The sequence below is a fragment of the Bombus terrestris genome, chromosome 16 (genome assembly GCF_910591885.1).
Source record: "Bombus terrestris chromosome 16, iyBomTerr1.2, whole genome shotgun sequence".
Lineage (NCBI taxonomy): Eukaryota > Metazoa > Arthropoda > Insecta > Hymenoptera > Apidae > Bombus > Bombus terrestris.
In genome coordinates, this window is record NC_063284.1 from 6,129,883 (window position 1) to 6,149,962 (window position 20,080).

The 20,080-nt window shown below is 38.7% G+C and overlaps 1 protein-coding gene across 1 annotated transcript in view; it reads left to right on the top strand.

Annotated features, from left to right (window-relative positions):
* LOC100644984 (myb-like protein X) overlaps nucleotides 1-20,080 on the top strand; it is a 31,794-nt gene that overhangs the window by 3,463 nt on the left and 8,251 nt on the right. Inside the window, exons 2-3 of the mRNA XM_003401846.4 lie at nucleotides 18,780-19,083; nucleotides 19,181-19,954. Of these exons, the coding sequence (XP_003401894.2) occupies nucleotides 18,788-19,083; nucleotides 19,181-19,954 (1,070 nt within the window). The 5' untranslated portion in view covers nucleotides 18,780-18,787. The remainder of the gene's footprint in view (nucleotides 1-18,779; nucleotides 19,084-19,180; nucleotides 19,955-20,080) is intronic.

Consider the following 20,080-nt stretch of genomic DNA (forward strand, 5'->3'; position numbering starts at 1 on the left):
CTCAATTTCGAAACGATTCGATGTTTTTCAAGACTGTCAATATTCGAGTCACTTCGAATTTTAATAATATATCTATAAAAATATAATATATACATTTATTCATTTATTTATTTGAAATTCCTGAAAGTTTCGAGAGTTTCGACAGGTTTGGGAAGTTTGATGAATACATACGCGATATCTTTCTCCGACTATTTTTATTCAGACAGTATCATAAATACACGTGTGTTTACCTTTCTCATTTTTGTAGCTTGCAGTACACGTTACAAATGTATCAGTTCTTGCATAGAATGTATAGAATCTTGTCGCATAAAAACATTATTTTTATTATTTAATTACTAACTTATTTAACTTTTACTACTTATATATATATTATATAGAATACTACATTAATTTTAAATAGGATTTTCATTACTCAATAAATAACACGCACGAGCAATAAGTCTATTCTTTTACAAATTTTTGTCCCAATCATCAGCAAACCTATCCCATTCCCATTCTTTCGTTTCAAACCCCGTCAAGACTCAAACTTCGAATCAAACCTGATTCGAAATTGTTTGCTACGTACACAGACTCGAAGCGATACGAGGTGTTTCTGATCCCATAAATTCCAACTCTCGCAAGCTATTTCTCAGTCTATTTCCAACTGATACACGCGCATAAAGATAGCGATAAATTTCTTGCCATAGGATAAGAGGCTACGCTGTTCCGTTAGAGAATTACCGCGCAGAATAATCGAAGCGTTAAATCGTATTCATGAAATATTTGGTTTGTAGAAAATATTTGAGGAGTAATCAAGATCGATCGAACGGTTGACAGGGATAAAAAGCTGTGTATCAGGAATCAAGAAGGAAGGCTGTAGTGGCTCGGTGCATTTTCAAACTGTCTTGCGGCAGGCAAGAACCGAGGCGCACCACCACTAACGACAGCTTTGTCGTGCGTTAGTGAGCGTGCACGCGCATACGGCGTCAGGGAGTGCAGACACGCTCATAGCTCTTTTGCAAACACTGGTCGGCCGGCGCGGCGCGGCGCGGCGGCAGGGATATCAGATCGATACTCGGCGAAAAGCGCTGGTAGGAGAGGAGAGCACGGTTATACGTATATCTCTACGGTTGGTCCATCGCAAGATGCAGACTGCCGGCCCTCTCTTTCTCTCTCTCCCTATGCGCTCGCGGATACGCCCCACCATCCTTTTAATATCAAGCAAATTCGTCGGATGCACTCTACTAATCTGCACGTTATTTAGCATCCCGGTAGGATACACTACCGTGCATAAGTATTTACACATTTCTCCAGACTATTGGAATTATATAAAATATATTTGAAGTAAAGCCCCTTAATCTAATTCTCGCTTCTGATATTATTTCAAGCAATCGTGTACAGGTAGTGGATATTGTTATAGATAATAGCTGATGTTAATTAGTATAAGTAAGAAAGCAATCATCGAAGGTAGATGAAAATTGTTTCTACGGAAATAGGCAGGTTGAGTGACTTCGAGCATGTCTGTTGAATATTGAGATCTTAGAATGATGATGTATCTCCAAGTACGTTTTAAAAGATTCTACAGATTTTATGAAACGTCGATTATTTATTAGAGATATAAATGTAACTCGATCGATGCAGGTATATTCCTTGTTTCAGTTACAATTTAGCCAGAACATATGGCATGCCAAGAAGTACAGAATTGGCAGTAGAGAAATAATTCTTCTATCATAGTGTTGAAAATGTTATGAAAGTAGCAATGTTTTGATTGGACTAGACCGAGCGTCTAGTTTATTATGCACGGTAGCGTACACTGGAGAAAAACAGACAGAGTGTCTTCTTCTTCTTCTTCTGTCCTCCATTTTTCTTTTTTCGTCGTTAGACACGTCGAGTTTCGACAAACAGAGGAAAAGGATTAGTTACGTTGCTCCTAAGGAGTGAGACGCTGCACGATGGAGGAGGTAAATCTTTGTAATTGCTCGATGACTCATCGTTTACATTACCGCTATTTGTTATGGAAGATAAATTGTATAATTACAATATTATAGAGTAGCATTAACGTAGGGAAGAAAAATGACAAAATTGGAATAATTCGAGTATCTGGTTTGAAAGAAGTATCGCGTTGAAGTGACGCACTACTCGGAAGGTAAAGTATTTCTTCCGAATAGATAAGGAAAGCGAAGATTATGTTGCTCAGGCGGAAGCGGTTCATCTTCTCGTCTCGCTATGAAGTTCCACGCGTTACTCTTTTTTTACCAGTCTGATTGACCTCGTTGGGTAATCTCTGGAGCTAAGAGGAAAAAGAAGCTAGCTATGCTCTCGATCGTTTCAACCTTATAGCGCGAAAATCGTATCAGGAAACACGTGGCTAGATCGGCACAATCGGCATCGTACGCCTCTTACGGCTAGAAGACTTTCACGTTGTTCTACTCGATACGGAGCTTGTTTTCACGCGGATGCCTGTCCTTCGCAATTTATTTTCAAACCATGAAAATTATGTCACCGGTAACGTCGACGCTCTTCACCGCCCCGTGTCATTTGTAGTTCGCTTGTGCGTCTTTTAAATGTTTTCGTACGAGTCGCTTAATGATTTGTTTGCGTCGTGTTTCTTTGTCTTTGGCGAAGCGATCATCTTTACACATAAACAGGCTTCAGAAAATATTCGAGGAAAGTAAACAAATAAATTATTTTAGGATTATACGCTTTTTATGAATCTATTTACTATCATGATTGTAAAGTTTGAAACAAATTTGAAAATGTACGTGGAATCTATAAGATATTTACTGCAAGTATTATATATATTTTGTATGGGTTGTAAAAGTGTTTAAACAGCGAATTATTTACTTGAATATTGGCTCGAGATATATTTAATACTTATTACATGTCTAAGATGGTTATTCATACTGTATACTCGATTTTCATTAAACATATATTTGCAATAAATATATCGTAGTTCCTATGTACATTTTCAGATTGAATTTCAAATTTTAACTAATACAATCGTGACAGTTGTTTTGAACATTGAAAAGATCCACAGAATTCATATAATATATGAATTAAAATTAAAAAGAAATGCGCTACTCCTTATAATATTTAATAGATGAAGCACATTTTCTATTTATATTCTCTTTCTGTATTTATTTTCATAGAAATTAAAGATTGCATAAACATCAGCAACCTACTCGTTATAGTCTAATAAAATATTTAAAATGTTTTATACAATGTGGACGAATTTTCCATGGTAAATGTTCACATTTCAAATACTTTTGTGACCCAATAACAGTAATTTTGTATAGCCAAACGAGCTGCTGGCATTCGTATCAGTTACTTCTCGGCGAAGCTTCTCCAATGATTCGTAATTGAGACCCGCATACGAATCATTTTGATGAACTCGAGTTTGAGTAAAAACTGTTGGTTCCTCGGTTGACGAGAAAATTGTTACTTCTTTCAATGCTATCTGACATTGTCCTCTTCCATAGAAAATATTCTCCTCACGTTTTTCCATATACAGTCACGAAGGGGAGCCCATCGTTACAGGAAATGGAAAAATTCCAACGATAATTTTCAAGGCCAAAAATTCCGATACCTGGGTCTAGGGTGTTTTTGTCAGCAGCTCGTTGAGCCGTACTAATCGATCCTTTTGCTGTGGCGTACCAAAAATCGAGACGACAAAGCGTACAATGTGCATTGAATAGTTATGTACAAGCTAGCAGCAGGTAATTCCTCCTAGAAAGTTAACAAAGGGACACGGAATAATATATTTTTATATGACGCTTCGTTTTTTGAGAAAATTGAGTCTGCTGAAAATTTTATCTATTTATATATTTATTTATTAACAGGTCAGTTTACAAAGTTTCGCCATGGCACCACGATGAATGTTTTATTATGTTGAAATATGTTGAAATATCACCTGCAAGAGATATGTTATGCCCTTTTCTATGTGGTTACGTCCCGGGACCTTTCATAAACTACAATTCATCACTCGGTCATATTTACTTGGGCCTGCAATAATCCTAAAGAACTGTTGCAATATTTATCATTTATTACTTTACCGTTAACTTCCTTAATTGCTAATAATAAAAGTTTATAACTATTGACATTTGTTCAAATTATGTATTTGTCTTTTACTAATCTTGGTGCGCCAGTCACCGGTGACCCCCATGGCACTCAACGTGTTAATTAATTAATTTATTTATACAGACTGTATAATCTACAGTATATATCGTTAGCTACAATTGGAAGAACAGTTAGCTTAATGGTAAGAAAGTAAAGTAAGCAAGGCAGAAAGTAAATGACGCTTGAAAGTGTAGGTAGGACAAAAAAGATGGATCTTCTCGTAGTAGAAATTAACATTTAAGACTATCATTATTAGGCCTGATCAAATAACCGGTTTCAAAATTTAATTTAAATTTGTACGCTCATCGTTATTTCTTTTGTTCATCTAACTTTATGTAAATTCTTATATTAACAAAAATTGAGAAATCGAGTAATCAGATAATATAAGAATTTACATAAAGTTGGGCGAACAAAAGAAATAACGACGAGCGTACAAATTTAAATTAAGTATTGAAACTGGTCGTTTGACCGGACCTGGTAAGATTAGTATCAAGATAAATAATTATACAATGCTACTATTAATACAATTTAATTATAAAGACTCTCTGTCAAGTATACTCGAACTTGAAAAATGTGGAATCAAATTTTTCCTGAACGTGTTATTTCAGTTAAGAATTGGCTCACGCGTGTGATAAATTTTCAAATTTATTTTTCTCGCAAACAGAGCGTCCTATGAACAAATTATATCCTTTTATCCATTTTATTATTTTCACGCGTGCAACAACGTCCTACCGATTATTTTCTTCCATTCGGTCCGAAATTAGCCATGTTCAGGTATACTCGACAAATTTGCAAATTCAAATTTCTCAAAAACGTCGTGTGAGCAAATTTTATTCATTTATTCGATTATTCATTTTATTTATCATACTTTCTTCTTATTCTGTCATAAGGAATCACTTGATACCCGTTTGTACATAAATTTCGGACGCTCTCTGTACTTCGGATCTGACGACAAAGAAAAAAAGGTGCGCATTATCGGAAGAGCGCGTGATACCTGTTCGCACATTGGCCAGTATTCTCGTTCACGTGGTCTTATTTAAACATTTTATCGGTTATGTAACCGATATGGAGAGGAGAGGAGAGCTCGAAGAAAAGATCACCGCTTTCTCAAGAGATTTGCCGTCGTGACGAGCGACCGACGTATTTCGCTAATTTCTATATTAGTAAGAAATTCGCTCGAGCCTGTTTCGTGGATATCTCCATTCTTCTTTCTCTATTTATTAAATATTCAAAGGAATTATTATTGGGAATAGAGGAACTTTCTTATTGAAAGACCAGCGCGTAGACCGATGGAAAGATATCGCAAAGTCGGACGAAATCGTTTGATCGAAACAATGCGATTCGTTGGTGCATCCTTTCGCCACTCTAAGACCGATATTTAGTTATTGGCCGAAGAATACTATTAACCCGTTAGCTATTTCACATTGTTTCGATGCCGCAATAAAATCTCGCATGCAAATGTTGCTCCACAAACGCTTACAAAAGTTCCGGATAATAATAGCCGTGTCTGTGAATTGCGTTTATATTCTTTTTAAATTGGTAGGCCGCGATTTATTCGCATAATAGTTCCATCAGGGTCATCGTTACACAGATGCATGGAAAGGGGAGAGAAATTGCGTGACCTATTTGCATACAACGGCGGAGAAAGAAGAAGAATAAAAAAAAACGTAACATCGTTCGATACCCCCGAGCAATCCCCGGATCGCGAACATTATCGGCGGAAGTATGGCCCGTTGAGGAAGTAGCCGGTAAGCACCGCGGCCATGGGAAAAGATCTGCCGTGAGATGTCTTGTGTTTTCACGACCGTGAAACCGACGTTCGACGTATACGTGCTTTACACATTGCCTGTGTACGTTGAAAGGTTGAGTTGTTCTCGTGGAACGTCGTCGGAGTCGACTTCTTCTTGCCCCCTTTGCTCTGTTCTTCGTTAGAAGCGCGGAGAAAAAATTGTCGGCGTATCACGGTAGCGAATCGGTATTTCTTCTTGGAATAATTTTCGAGTTTCGGGACGGCTACGAAGTTCACTGCGGCACTTAGCGATGGCTTGCCAAGCGCATCGGTTTACTTTACATATTCGAAATATTCGAATTTCTTCGAGTAGAATTTTGATACCCGACAAGCTCGTGAATGTCTCGAGGCTCTTTGTTATTTTGGTAAGTTTTGATTGAGAGGTTTGAACAAGCGTTTTGAACGCTTCGATCCGAACAGTATCGTTGATGATGTTAAAGAAAAGAAGTTAAAGAAAATCTGGCAAGTTCAAGATATTGGAAATCCATTTACGCGATCATTCGTTACGACATTGATGACCTACAAAACTTAAGCGGCTTGTAAACGTTCGATATAAACATATCGCTGATATTTCACACAGCCTTGAAAGTCTAAATAGGTTTGAAATGAAAGAAAAAGCAACAGTTTCCCGATGGTGGGAGAAAATTCGTGGAAAAATTTCTTTATCGCTCGAGTATGCGTTTTACGTATCGAATAACGAAATCCTATGTGAAGTTGATGTAGTATTTTATACAGGGTGTCCCAATATCGATGGTATAACTATGGAAGGTGTGATGGTATATGAAAAAATAAGTAGAAAATATAGAATACATTTTTTCCACTCGAGGCTTTGCTTTCGAGAAAATCGATTTTGAATTTCCTCCGAGTACGCATGCACTTGACTATGTCGTAGTTAAGCGGATCACGATGCCAACCATATGCTGTAAGTTTATGAATAATAATAAAGCATATAATTCTTAAGAATAACCTTATAGTCACAGTTAAATAGATTAATAATTAAACAATAATACGCCTTTATCATTTAGGTGTTTAGTAAGAAGATTTTATCGAATGCGATACATTCGTAACGTATACTGCAAGCTGTAAATAAGTGTGTTTACGGTAATTCAAAGTTTCCGGACTTTCTTCAACATTTTACGTTAGTAGCGTTGTTTGAAGAAAAATAATCAAGAAGCTTGCGAGATATCGAACACCAATGGAACATTCAGTATCCGTCGAAGACTTTCAAGAATTTTGGGCTATTCGAAACATATTCAGTTTCTACGATCTTGAGAAACACAGAGTCGTTTCGAATGGCCATGGCAAGTGGCATCGATCGGAAAGTTGTATCATGCAAGCAGGTGGAGCGAAGGGCAAAGTTAATAAAGGGCAAAGGAGAAGAATAGTTAGGGTATCGAAGCATGAGAAAGCCCGAGTAATCGAGTCGGCGCTAAAAATTCGTAGCTACCTGCCAGGAAATACTTCCGCCGTCCGACACGCATCGACTCTTTTCTTCGCTGTAATGGTAGTTTCGAGAACAAAGGGACGGCCAGCTTTACACTTGTACCCTGCAAATACCGCAAAAGCGATTTCGTGGTCTTTCCATTCCCTTTTGACAAAAGTATTTCTTCGGTTGGTGGCTTCTCGCTGTTTGCGAATTATTGGTCCAACAAGTTCTCATCATACGATGCAGAGAGCCCCTTTTTGGATCCTTTCACCTTGACAAATTCTCGGAAACGATTGGAGGAACGCGCGCGTTTCAAAATTTCGTCTACTCTATGGCAATAGTACGATACAATAAATTTCGTCGATCAATCGTACCTCTTTGATATACGAGATGTTCCAAATGAAAGATAATAGTTTTGTCGATGAATCGATCGAAATGTGGCTGTCGTTCTATTCGAAACGATCTCGTCCTGTATTTTCTTTTTTTATTTGGAAGTAGTTTACGATCAATTCCCATCGAGAATTAATTATAATAATAAATGATTATCGTATGTTTGATTCTAGCTGAACCTAATGTTTAAATCTAGAGGGTGTCTTTTTAGTCTGCGGATCTGATTCGTCGTGTCAAGTAATTGGGTAATTAATGGGTTTTGGTGGTTGTTAATTCTTATGTTATATCTGTTACTGAATTTGGATATTTCTTCTTTAACTGTAGGTATCTTAAGGTCGTGATATATTGTTTCGTTGGTGACATTAAAGATCTTAGAGTTTTTGATTGGAATCGTTGAAGAATTTCTATGTTGCAATTACTCGCTGTTCCCCATGGTTGGATCTCATAGGTTTCATCTTGTATTAACGTTAAAACTACCTACAGATAAGACGAAGCTATTTCTAGAAAAACCAGTCAAGATAACATTGAGAATTCGTTATTTTCTTACAAAAGGAATTCCAAGTTATGTCGTACATTTTTGGTATTATTAATCCATCTGGGACTGTGATCCCTAAACGAGGATTGGCATATTTATAAAATTGTAAAACCAGTCATTTCGACTGATGTGATAGCGTTAATAGTTCGCTATGTTCCAAATGATTTTTGGAGATCGTTTCTCCCAGCCGCATTGAGCGCCAGTTGCGGTCCAATTTGCGTTCCTTTCTCAATGTGCCTCGAGCTTCAATTTCATTTTTGTAAAAATAGAAAGAAGTCGTAAGGAGCTAAATTGATTTTTAGATTAGGCTCTTACGACTTCTTTCTATATTTCCAAAAAATGAGATTGAAGCTCTGTGTTTTAATTTATAATTAATAAAATTATCACGCAAGCTCTCCTCCCTGAAGAACAAGCGGTCGACGCGGATGGAGAAAATAATTTCCAAAAATCATTTGGAACATAGCTGAACTGATGCGATCGCTATACCAATGCAAAATCAAGGGATTATCTAAGAGAACGGACGCCAAATTTAAATCGGGTCGTTAATAATTTTGTTCAAAACATTCGACAAATAATTAATAAACATTTAGAAACTTAGTTCGGATCTTGTTTGATAATATCTCGTACTGTTTCTTCGCTATCGTTTCAGGTGTATTATTACACCTTGCGCAGTTTTCGCTGTTCCTTTTATAGTCACCGTCATCCATATCTTGATCACCGCTGAAGACGAACTTAAGGAGACTAGGACGGCTGGAAGAGGCGCGTTGAAGGTCGAATTTTCGCTAACGACAGGGGGAGAAAGCTCGACGAGAGGGGCGCGAGTGCCTGCAAGAAAATCCAGCTGCAGAGTTCGACGACACGTAATGAAATTGACTGCTGCCGGCAGCTGGCTGCTGTCGAGAAGTAATACCGAGCAAGGATAAAAACACGTCGAACTGTATTCGGCATTGCAAATTTATAGCCAACGTTCGTACGAGATTTGTCTCTACAGCAAGCTTGTTGTAGCAGAGAAAAAGGATATCTGTGAATAGAAATGTATACAGTGTACAAACATTGCCAGTGCGTTCTATACGTAGATATAAAACTAAAGCAAGACTAAGTAGCGAAGAGTTCATAAATGTTTCATTAAAATGTTTCGTTAAAACGATAACGTGAAACGTGAAGCTATATATATATTTATGTGAACATATTGAAATATCGTCTAAAGTTTATATCCGTGTGCTACTGAATTTCATCGTTACGTATATCATTTAACGTTATGTATCTTGTTTTATCCTGTATTCAAACTAACAAAGAGAAAAAGTATCGACATACGTATCTGTCGCATTTTATATTCTTGTTGTACTAACGTTTTAATAAAACATTTATGGACTTCTTGCCACGTGACATCTTACTCTTATTTTTATCTATAGAATACACTAAGTTTGTATATTAGATTGCGGGACACCCTGTATATTACTTGCATCAGTAAGACGAATAAAAGTAAATTAACGCGTAACGATAGGAAAGGATACGATTGATCAGAGGCCGTTTCATCGAATCATATAATTATTCGTGCACCGTAAATTGCCCATATACACGAATCGCAAAATTATATGCATCGTAAATTAAATAAAATAATTAAAGCATTGCCGCTGTCTTAATGCCGCTCCGGCGTGAAATTAACCGTACCTATCTCGCTTGCTATCTCGAAAGATATTATATTTTTTTGCTACACAATATGTGTAAGCGAACACGAAGTGATTCCTTATGGAAAAATAAGAAGAAAGTATGGAATAAGGCTTGTTCGTATGACGCTTCGTTTTCGAGGATATCGGGTTTAAATATTTGTCATCATTGGCTAAACATGTTCGAGCTCTGTCTTCATGAAAATGAAGCTATAAAAGAGTAAATTCTATCCCACGTTTTTCTTTTATTTCGTTGTTTACTCGTACAGTCATGGGTTGAGTCAGTAATTAGTCAAGTTACCAAGAATACCTGACAAATTTTCAAAATCATTTTCTCAAAAACAGAGTCTCATATGAAAACGTTTTATCCTCTATCTTCTTATTTTTTTTTTTTTTTTTTTTTTTTTTTTTTAAGAAGAAATCATCTGGTGTCTGCTAACACATCCACTGTTCTCGTCATGTGTATAATTTCTTACTGCGATTTGTCGTAATTTTGGCGTTAAAAAAAATATTTAGAACATTGGAATAGTTGCATAATACGTGTTAGAGCGACGTGTCACAGCAGACGGAAAGCTCTTAGATCGTCGTTATCGAGCTGGTCGACAAAAGTCCATTTATTAGACGAACACGATTCACATTCGACTCACTTCATAAGCCCTCTTCTGCGTGATTCAAACCGGTTCTCGAGCAGCGATCACAAAGAATCCCGCCGTTTTACGTGCACGCAAACCTACACCGTCGATTGGCCGACTTCGTCTCCTCTCGATATTTATCAAAATAATTTTCCACTCTGATAAGTTTTTCGTCAACACAAATATACGAAATAGAATGTTAAAAAATCTAGGTCGATTTCGCTTTTCCTCCTAGTTTTCCCCCTCTTTGCTTAGATCGACGTTACACACTGTATTCGAGATAATTTTAGTGTATTTTATTCGTTACATTTTGTCGACTGTATACGTTCAGCGGAATATTTCTCTTTCTTATATATGATTGGGCTGTGTGCAGCTGTGGCCGCTTTCCACGACAGGGAACACGTGTTCCTGCCTCATGGAAGGCGCGTTTAGGCTGTTTGACCGCGTCTCGGGACCAATATTTGTTCAACCAGTTTCTCTGGTATCACCTCGTGAGGAAACTGTTTTCAAGGGGTTCTTTTTCGAAACGATCCCTCTCTCCTTCGACTTCCACCTGTGTGATTAGACAACCCGGCTTCTTTTTACTTCGTTACATACTGGTTTCAGTGTGGAAAGAAGTTGGCTAAACTCGTTGGACGGCTAGTCGAATTCGAACAATACCACCACCACCCTCGTCTTTCCAGCTTGCACGATAACTTATTCATGCACGTTAGAACGTAGCTTTTTAGCATCATATTTTCTCGTACACATCTTCCACTCGATAAACGTACAACTGGATTGACGAGTTTTATAATTGGCGAGGTTTTCCAGAAGAAGGAAGAAATACCAGACCTTCCCCCTTTATTCGGTGTAGGTCTTCCTGCTGCTCCCACTCGCTCATGTTTATCAATTGCTGCATCGTCTTGCCACAGACGTTTCGTCAGGTGTTCCATGCAATACAGCTGCGCCCGTGTGCACGCACACATACACGTACACGCGCACACAGTTACGGGAGCCCGGTGAAAGGGAAATCTCGTCGATTGTTGTAACGCGGAGGAGTTATCGTGCTCGAGTTGAGTTTTATAGCGATGTAACGCCGTTTCACCGTTGCTGCCGCTCTTTTAACCCTTTAACCACCAACGCTGCACATTTACACCCTGTTGGGATCATTATCTTCTAAACGTGCAAATATATGCACCCTAGTGCCGCAATTAGTGGAGGTTGCTCCATGTACATGGAGAAATAGGTCTCTGCTTTTTTAAACGCTCCTGGTCTTATAGAGTTTACCCTTAGTAGCTTGTAGATTAATTAACTTAACGGCAAGAAAATGGCTAGTTTTCCAGAAAGCTGTGTTATTCTCATTGCTGGAGAATAGATACTCAGAAGCATCTGTTTCATTACCAAGTGGACGGTCCGTAATAATGTTCATTATCTTGGCGGAAGATTGGATAATAATCATTTTTAGAAAGTTTCCTCTCGTACGTTACGTCCACGTATTTACGAAAGCTATTATACATAACGTTCAGCAGCGTAAAGCCTCGTTTCCACCGAAGCAACGCGCAGGAAATTTTTGTCGCTGTGCCATGTTTCCTGGAAAAGTCCGTATAGCGTTTCCGACACGTCTGCTTAGTTCTTAACTGTTCTAACTGGATTTTTCAAAAGAACTCGATCGACGAATTCACACGTACGTCTCGTTGGCACGAGGAGTACAGGTTCGCGATAATACGATGAAAATTTTACTTAGTAAGCAACAGGCCCCAACTGCAGAAAATAATATTAAACGTCGTAAACCTGAAACTCAAGTTTCCTCAGTTTACAAACTGGTGGAGATAGGACGATTAAGAGCTAGTAGAGCGAGGATACGTCGCCTTGAAACCGAAATAAAACTCAAATGCTCCTCGGAAATGTGTCGTTTCAGCGTGCACAAAACGTTTCTGTAGGTTTGGCTTGTTTTTCTGTAAGTTTCGTTGAAAACTTCTTGTTGGGACATACAGCGACAAAAAGTTGGTCGATGTTGCTTCGGTGGAAACGAGGCTTAAGGCGAGAGAACGATCTTCCAAAAGATAGAAAGAGGTCTTCTAACGTGATGTAAGTTAACTACTCGATGAAAAATCTGGCATTGGATCGTTCGACTAGGATGAAATAGAACAAGCTGCAAAGAGAGGGGCCCTTTATGACCTGCGAAGGATTTCTGGTTGAATAGCTTCAGGGACTTAGGATCGTCTATCGCCGGAGGAAGGGCTCTTCTCGGAATTTGAGCTTAAAGAGGCAACGAGGCAGAAAGATAATCCTGTTGCAGAAACGAGATACATTTTTTCATAAATGAACAGGCATAAAGTTACGCACTTACGTCGTCCTACAGATTCGGTTTGAATTAACGCGTCGCTCTGAAAATTCCTCAGTGAGAGGAAAGTGGCGAAATATGGAATAAAATATGAAATAGTATGCAATAGTGTCATTTTTTAAAATGTTACAGATGAATGTCAAATGGCTATAGGCTATCCCACTCGCTCACTCACTCACTTTGGCATCGTTTATTTTGCCAAGAACATTTTGCGCAATACTCTGCTGGAGAAATATGCATCAAGCGCATAATGTGCAGACTCTGGACACATGACCAATGTGCTGATGCAGAGTTTGACACTTGGATACGTGATTATTGCAAATAGCTTTCTTCTTATGTAATTAAAAAAAAAAAAATGTTATTTTATAACCAAAATACTTTAATCGATAAGAAAAATAAAACTATTTTCTGCTTGTTTTCTATGAAAATATTGTATCCGATGCCAGTGTCCCATTTTTAGCTACCTATTCCATATTACATACGATTTTCGTATTTTCTTTTTATGCTGCTTCTTCAATATCGAAAATTGTTCATGATGCAAAGATCTATAGTACTGACTGGACTTAGTAGTACTCTTAGTAGACTTAGTTGGACTAGTACTTATCTGACTGGATAAAATAAAAACATTTCATTTGTTGCGATTAATTTTGCAAAAACGATATTCGAAAGAAAAGATGGTAATTCAATATTTGGCTGCTTTCCATGGAAATTTCCATTCGGAAATTCCACGCATTGAGTGTTGGAAAGTAACTGTAAATTTCTTCGTACGTTCCCGTTTTTCTCTTCAGTTTATCGATAGGGTACTGACACTATGAGCGAGTGTATTTGATCGTCTAATTTTCTCCGCGTAACCTGTCTTTTACGAGAACGACTGACTGGAACCATTTAGTAGTCGATGATATTATTTCAAACAAGCGGTCGTTCTTTCCCAAGTTCTGTTTCTTCGTCGTACGTATCTCTCGGTCAAGTTTTCGCCAAAGACATTGACCCGACCCGGTTCACGTTTCGCTTTCAATCAAAAATTGTTTACTCGACGCTGCAATAAACGTCCTCGTAATTTAACGATAAGAATTTGGAAACGAGGAGAAAGAAATAAATAACAATTTTAAATCCTCGACCGTTTTAATCTGGTTTGCCTTCATGTTTGACATTGCCTAAAATGTTTGAGCACTCAACGTGGCGCCCATCGCGTCTGATTGCGTCAAACGTGTCTGCTCTTCTTTTTTTTTTCCTTCTGCCCCCCCCCTCTCGACGTTTCTCTCCCCCCCTCTTTTTTTAGAAATTTTCATTCAAGAGATTAATTTATCTCTGCCGCCTCTTATGAAAGCAAAGAGCAAAAGAGAAATTTCTCTCTCGTGTAAATTCGATGATTCGAGTTTTATTCGCGTTTTTGTATATAACGCGATTCCTCTCGACAAATTAGCCATTTCAATTCATTTAAGGGAAATTAACGTGCAGTTGAATTTTCCAGAGAGTTTGTCCAGTAGCTAATTTTGTTTATCCGTTTGCTCGGGGTTTCGGGAATACTTGAACGCGAAAGGAATTTAACAGCTGCAACCTACGCGGTGTGAATTTTAACTAAAAGAATTCTCACACAGTGAGATTAACTTATCGCCTTATAAATGCTGCCGCTTGTTGATCTCGACAGGTCGATGACCCATCTCTGACGTCGTTCGTCAATTTGCCGCATTTCCCATTTTCTCATCGATCAACCACATACGTACCTTGTGTCTATCCGTTACGTATCTAAATCACGAAAATTTTATTCGTAAACGGCCAAACAGTTTGCAGTATATTCATCGTGGATAATCGTGCAAGTAACGCATACTGTATTGCGCCTAACCGCAGATCTGCTGGAATTCTCGACGTAAACGTGCACAGCTCGTTCCTAGTCGGAACGCAGCATTTAAATGAATTTCTCATGCACGTTAACTTCCTCACTTCTAAGAAAGTAACTTCCTACTCGTAGTTTTCCTCGCGAAATTATTTTCATTTTCCTCGACTTATTTCAAGTGCGCCTCCAACGTTATTCATAGGTGGAGAGAGGAGGGAGGCGTGGGTGTGTTGGAAGCCGATGGAACATAACTGGCGAGCCTCGAAGCGTAAGTGCATCGAACAAAGTTCCATTACACTTCCACGTCTAAGAATATCGTTCAGTCACGTAGAGACTTGAATGTCTCGTGCGCGCGTAAAGGCCACACTACGATGGGAATTACGTCGAGCAGGGTCAGTTCTCCGTTTGTCTCTCTTTTCTCTTCTTCGCCACCGACGATTCAGTCGTTTATTTCTTTCGCTTCGTACGGATATTTTTAGACCAGCATTTTGTACCAGACCAAACACACCAAGAAGATTTCTATATCGTGGATTCAGATTCCGTAGCTTAATTCGATTAGCATTCAATCTGAGTCTATGAATTACGTTGTAAGTATCGCGTTGTGCTAAGCATTTCGACACTCGCTGCGATCCAACGAAGAGATCGATATCTCTATTGTATTTTCAACATTACGATAGAGGAATGTTTCCCTGTTGCTAATTCTTTACTTGTCGCCATAAATGCGATCAAACGTTTCGGCAAATTGAAACTGAAGCAAGATCGATTTGCATATCTGTCTCTGATAAATAGCCGACACCACTTGTTCAAATCTATAGAAACTCTTAGGACGTAGTTGAAAACTCGATGAAGAATGCTCGCAACTGCCAAGAAACGAGTATTTCACGGTGAAGGAAAACTGACGCGTTAATGCAGCGTAAATTCGTGAAAAAGAAAAGTGTATTTGTAGAGAATTTTGTACGTGGCCGGCTCTTAGTTGTAAAGGAAGCTCGACGTTTCATTCATTTAGATAGATGGCATAGACAAAGGTCAAGAAACGATTGACTAATGTTTATTAGCACTTATATTTTTCTTTATTGAGGCGACGCTGTGAAGTCATCTTCTAGTATTATTAATAGCTGTTTAGAAAAGGAATTTTCACTCAAATATACCATAGTGTTCTCATTGGTACGTAGAACATGCAGCAATAAGAAACCGAAATTTTTCAATTTTGGCACATCTAGTGTTGTCTACGAGCATTCTCTTCCCGATATCTCACTCATTCTAAGATCTCAACGGATTATACCGATTAATTTTATAATAGTATTTTAATTTTATCGCTATCTGCATATCACTTGTACCTACGTCCGTTTGAGATAATATCAGAGATATTAAAGTCTAAAATAGAATTAAGCAGTTTTATTCGAAGTACACTTTGTACGCGGTGTAATACATAATAATTTAGAAAATGTCCAAATACTTATGTATGCACGATAACGTACACAGCGTGATAACAATATCGTTGGTCTACGCGCAAGAAACTTCGCATCCATCGTTAGATTCGTCCGGAAATTTTTGTCTCGTAGCCAGCTGATGATTCGGTTGCCTTAATGGTAAGTTATGGATATATTTGAACCGAAGTTAAGTAGTCTGTTCGGTAAACCAGAGCTTAGTATCGCGAGCTCGTCAAACCAGCACAGATTCAGGAGAAGAACACGTCGGAGAGAAAAAGATAAGGGCAAAGACTTCTTCGCAGCGGAGGCACATCGAATTCGAAAGAGAAACAAGAAGATGAAAAACTATCATTGATGACAAAACGTAAACTTGGAAAAATAACAAACCTCCGCTGCTCACGATTCTACTTTCTATGTAAATTCATATTTTCGAGGATATAATCAAAAAGGTACAATAGAAGAAGCTCGGTGAAAAGTTGTTTTATCTACCAGCTATACTGTACATACAGAGAACTATATTGGTCATTGTAGGATACTTTGTTTCTTCCTTTATATTATACGCATTCTCTGCCACTTTGCACTTTCAAATTTTCTGTAAAATCATAAAACTTTCTAATTTACCAATAAGTCTTGGTTTTGTAAATCCTAAGATATAAAGGTACAATCGTAAAGTTGACGATGTCCCGAAATACATGAAATACTTTCCATCTTGTTTCGGAAGTAAGTTATAGCGTAATTAGAAATATATTTCCTGGGATACTTGCACCGTAACACGTTATCTTAATTTCACGTGTTTTATCGTTTATCAATTAGCAATTTGAGAAGCGCGTTTTGACGTACTATATAAGTACCAACTTTCCTCTACAATGTAGCATTTAATTCTTTCGCACTTCATGCATACATTTCGAAATTACGATCAATTGAAGTCAGAAAGTTTCAATTCGCATTTTGCAGCAGCGTCGATTTCATTAAATTTTTCGCAACTTTCCCACCTCATTTGCCATAAGTGATCGTACTTTTACGATGCTGTAGGACTTACAGAAAGACGTCTTACCGTTATACCGCGGACATTTATGCATATTCATGTCTCTACGAATATAATTTAAAAAATCCAACTCAGGCGGAAGATTATCGTATCTACTAAATGTCGTGAAAAGTACCATACTTTGGATGTTTTATATATTTCTCCATCCCACGAGATTTCTGCGCGTATAAACGCATAAAATTCTACCAAATGTCCAAATTGGACAAACTGTGAATGAAAAGAAATAAATAAATAAAAAAAGAAGACGCCTAAAGATGCGCGATTTAATTGTCAAAATTCCAAGTAGCTAAAGCGGTACAAATTTCTCACATTTTCAGCATGCTCCTTTGCAGAAGCGTGTCAGGGTCAAATTTCAGCGAAACAATTCGTGAAATCGATGGGAAATATGAAGGATGAACGATAAAGAATATTCGTGGACTTCAGAGAGAGAGAGAGAAAGACGCCTCGAGAAGGCTGAGAAAACCGATACAGGATATCAAACGTGCTAAGAAACGCGCAGGAAAAAGAGTTAACAAATAAAAACACGTGGTGTTGGATGAAGATGGGAGAAAAAGAGTTCTGAACGGAGAAGAAGAATTAAAGAGTAGAACGAGCCCGGTTGCTTCGAGTCGTGAACCAGACGAGGATAGGACGAGTCAATTTGACGAAGACAGAGAATGAAACAGAAAGAATGAACAAACGTGCGAGACGTGGGGAGAACGTGGAGAGAGGGAGAGAGAAAGAGAGAAAGCTCGGCGGTGCGGAACGAAACTGACAGAGAAGGGCCGAGTGGAATAGTTAAATGAGCAAGAGTGGGGCTAGGAGAGGAGAGCGAGAGCACGGGGGACATATACTACGAGTCCACGCGTTCTATAGTAAATCGACTATAGTACTATGAGTCAGTCACACCCACAAGCCGGTTGTGGGTTCAAGACCCTCGTTGCGCGCTTGTACACACTGTGTACACCACGGCACACAGGCGCGCGTACGCGAGGTCACGCGGGTACGGACACGGTCGAGAATCTATTGGCCTTGCTACAAAAGATCGCGAGGATGATCCTTAGACTCGATAAAATCATCCAAATTTACCGTTTCGCTGTTTTTAAAGATAAATATATTAACGCCGGTATCACGCTGTCTTTTCTTTCCTTTTCTTTATTTTCGTTTACTGAAGCAAAGATAGACGGCTTTCAGCTTACATCTCGACGCAGGCACCCTCTGTTAGGCTCGTAAAAATATTTTTCAAAGTGGAACGATGACGTCGATCGTTAATGCCGTAGCATAATATTTCGCAAGTTTCTTAGCTTCGTCATGCTACTGCGTATTATCCACTCGAGTTTTAAACTACAGTTGGAGCGAACAGAATATTAAGCTCGATGCAGCTGGGACAGGCATCTATGTGAGAATAAACGAGAAACCGATATAGTTTCTGTGACCAGGCAACGACTGGCTCCTATTTTGCTTCCTCTTTTCGAATAAATAGAAGGAGTATGCAATTTCAAATGATCATTCCCTATAACGATTAGTAACGTTCCGTTGATCACCGCGTTGTAAAAAAGAAAATCATTATTCTAAGACAAATATTATGGTATTGCATAGAAATTAAAAATTAATTTTCTTTTTTTATATTCCAGTCAGGTGAATGTTGGATACGGAGAGTAGACACGGTACTGGGCTGGTTCAGGGACCGACGAGGGACCCTTGGCTCACGATGGATTACTATCTCGGTACGGACAGTCTATCCTTGCAAGAGATGCTCGATGTCGACATCAAATGCGAGATCGAAGGTGTTATCGGTGGGCATACAGAGCTAGGCTTCAATTTTACCGACATGTCCGGCTTAGAAATGGACGACGATCCCATTGGATGCCAGAACGACCTTAGTGGATGGTTTGGTTCCACCAGTTTGCTCAATGGCAACAGCAACAGTTCGAACAGGTGTCTTATTTGTACCATACCAGTCAAAATATAACATGACTTTTTCTAACGAAGGCAATAAATGTTTCTAGAGACTGACTCGATCCCTTCATTTCAGTAATTTTAATCTCGATCTCAGCGGAAGCGATGCAGCCTCCATTATGGTGAATCCCAACTCGGTAATGCCTCACATAGCAATTCGAAGTCCCACCCCAAACAACGGTCGAAGGCACTTTTCGTTTTCATCGAAAAAGGATATAAGAGAGAAGATCGATGTAGAGGAGGAGACGGAAAACGAGGGCAGCAGTTACACAGAAAACGAGAACGAAAACGAGAATGAGAATGAGAATGAGAATGAGAATGAGAATGAGAACGAGAACGAGAACGAGAACGAGAATGACAACGAGAACGAACAGGAAAATGAGATTGAGAACGACACCGAGACGGAAGAACAATACGAGAATGATATCACGGAAACAGAAGAGGATTCCGAGGACGAGCAGGAGATCTCAAAGTCGGTGACACCTTCCAAGTCGAAAACAATCGCTATATCCGTCGCTAGAACGACCTCTCCACAATACCCAAAGGCACAAACCACACCAAAAATGAACGGCATGGCCGGTATCAGGATTCAGAACTTCAAGGTGTTACAGAGTCCCAACCAGACACATCAGCACGTGCGTAAGCAGATCTATAACAATAACGTACACATCAACAATTCAGGAGCCTCCTCTGTCTCGACGGTGAAAAGAGAAAAGGAATTCGATCTATCAGACTACGACGACAAACCCTACCCTAAACCAGCTTACTCTTATTCTTGCCTGATAGCGATGGCGTTAAAAAATAGCCAGACGGGTTCTTTGCCAGTTTCAGAGATCTACAATTTTATGTGGTAAGTTGAAATTGCAGCAATTATGACTACGACGATACATATTCTGAAATCCAAAATCTTCCTATAAAAACGATAGCATATATTTTGAATGTGTAGTACTTATAAATTCGAGGAAATGATGTTTGA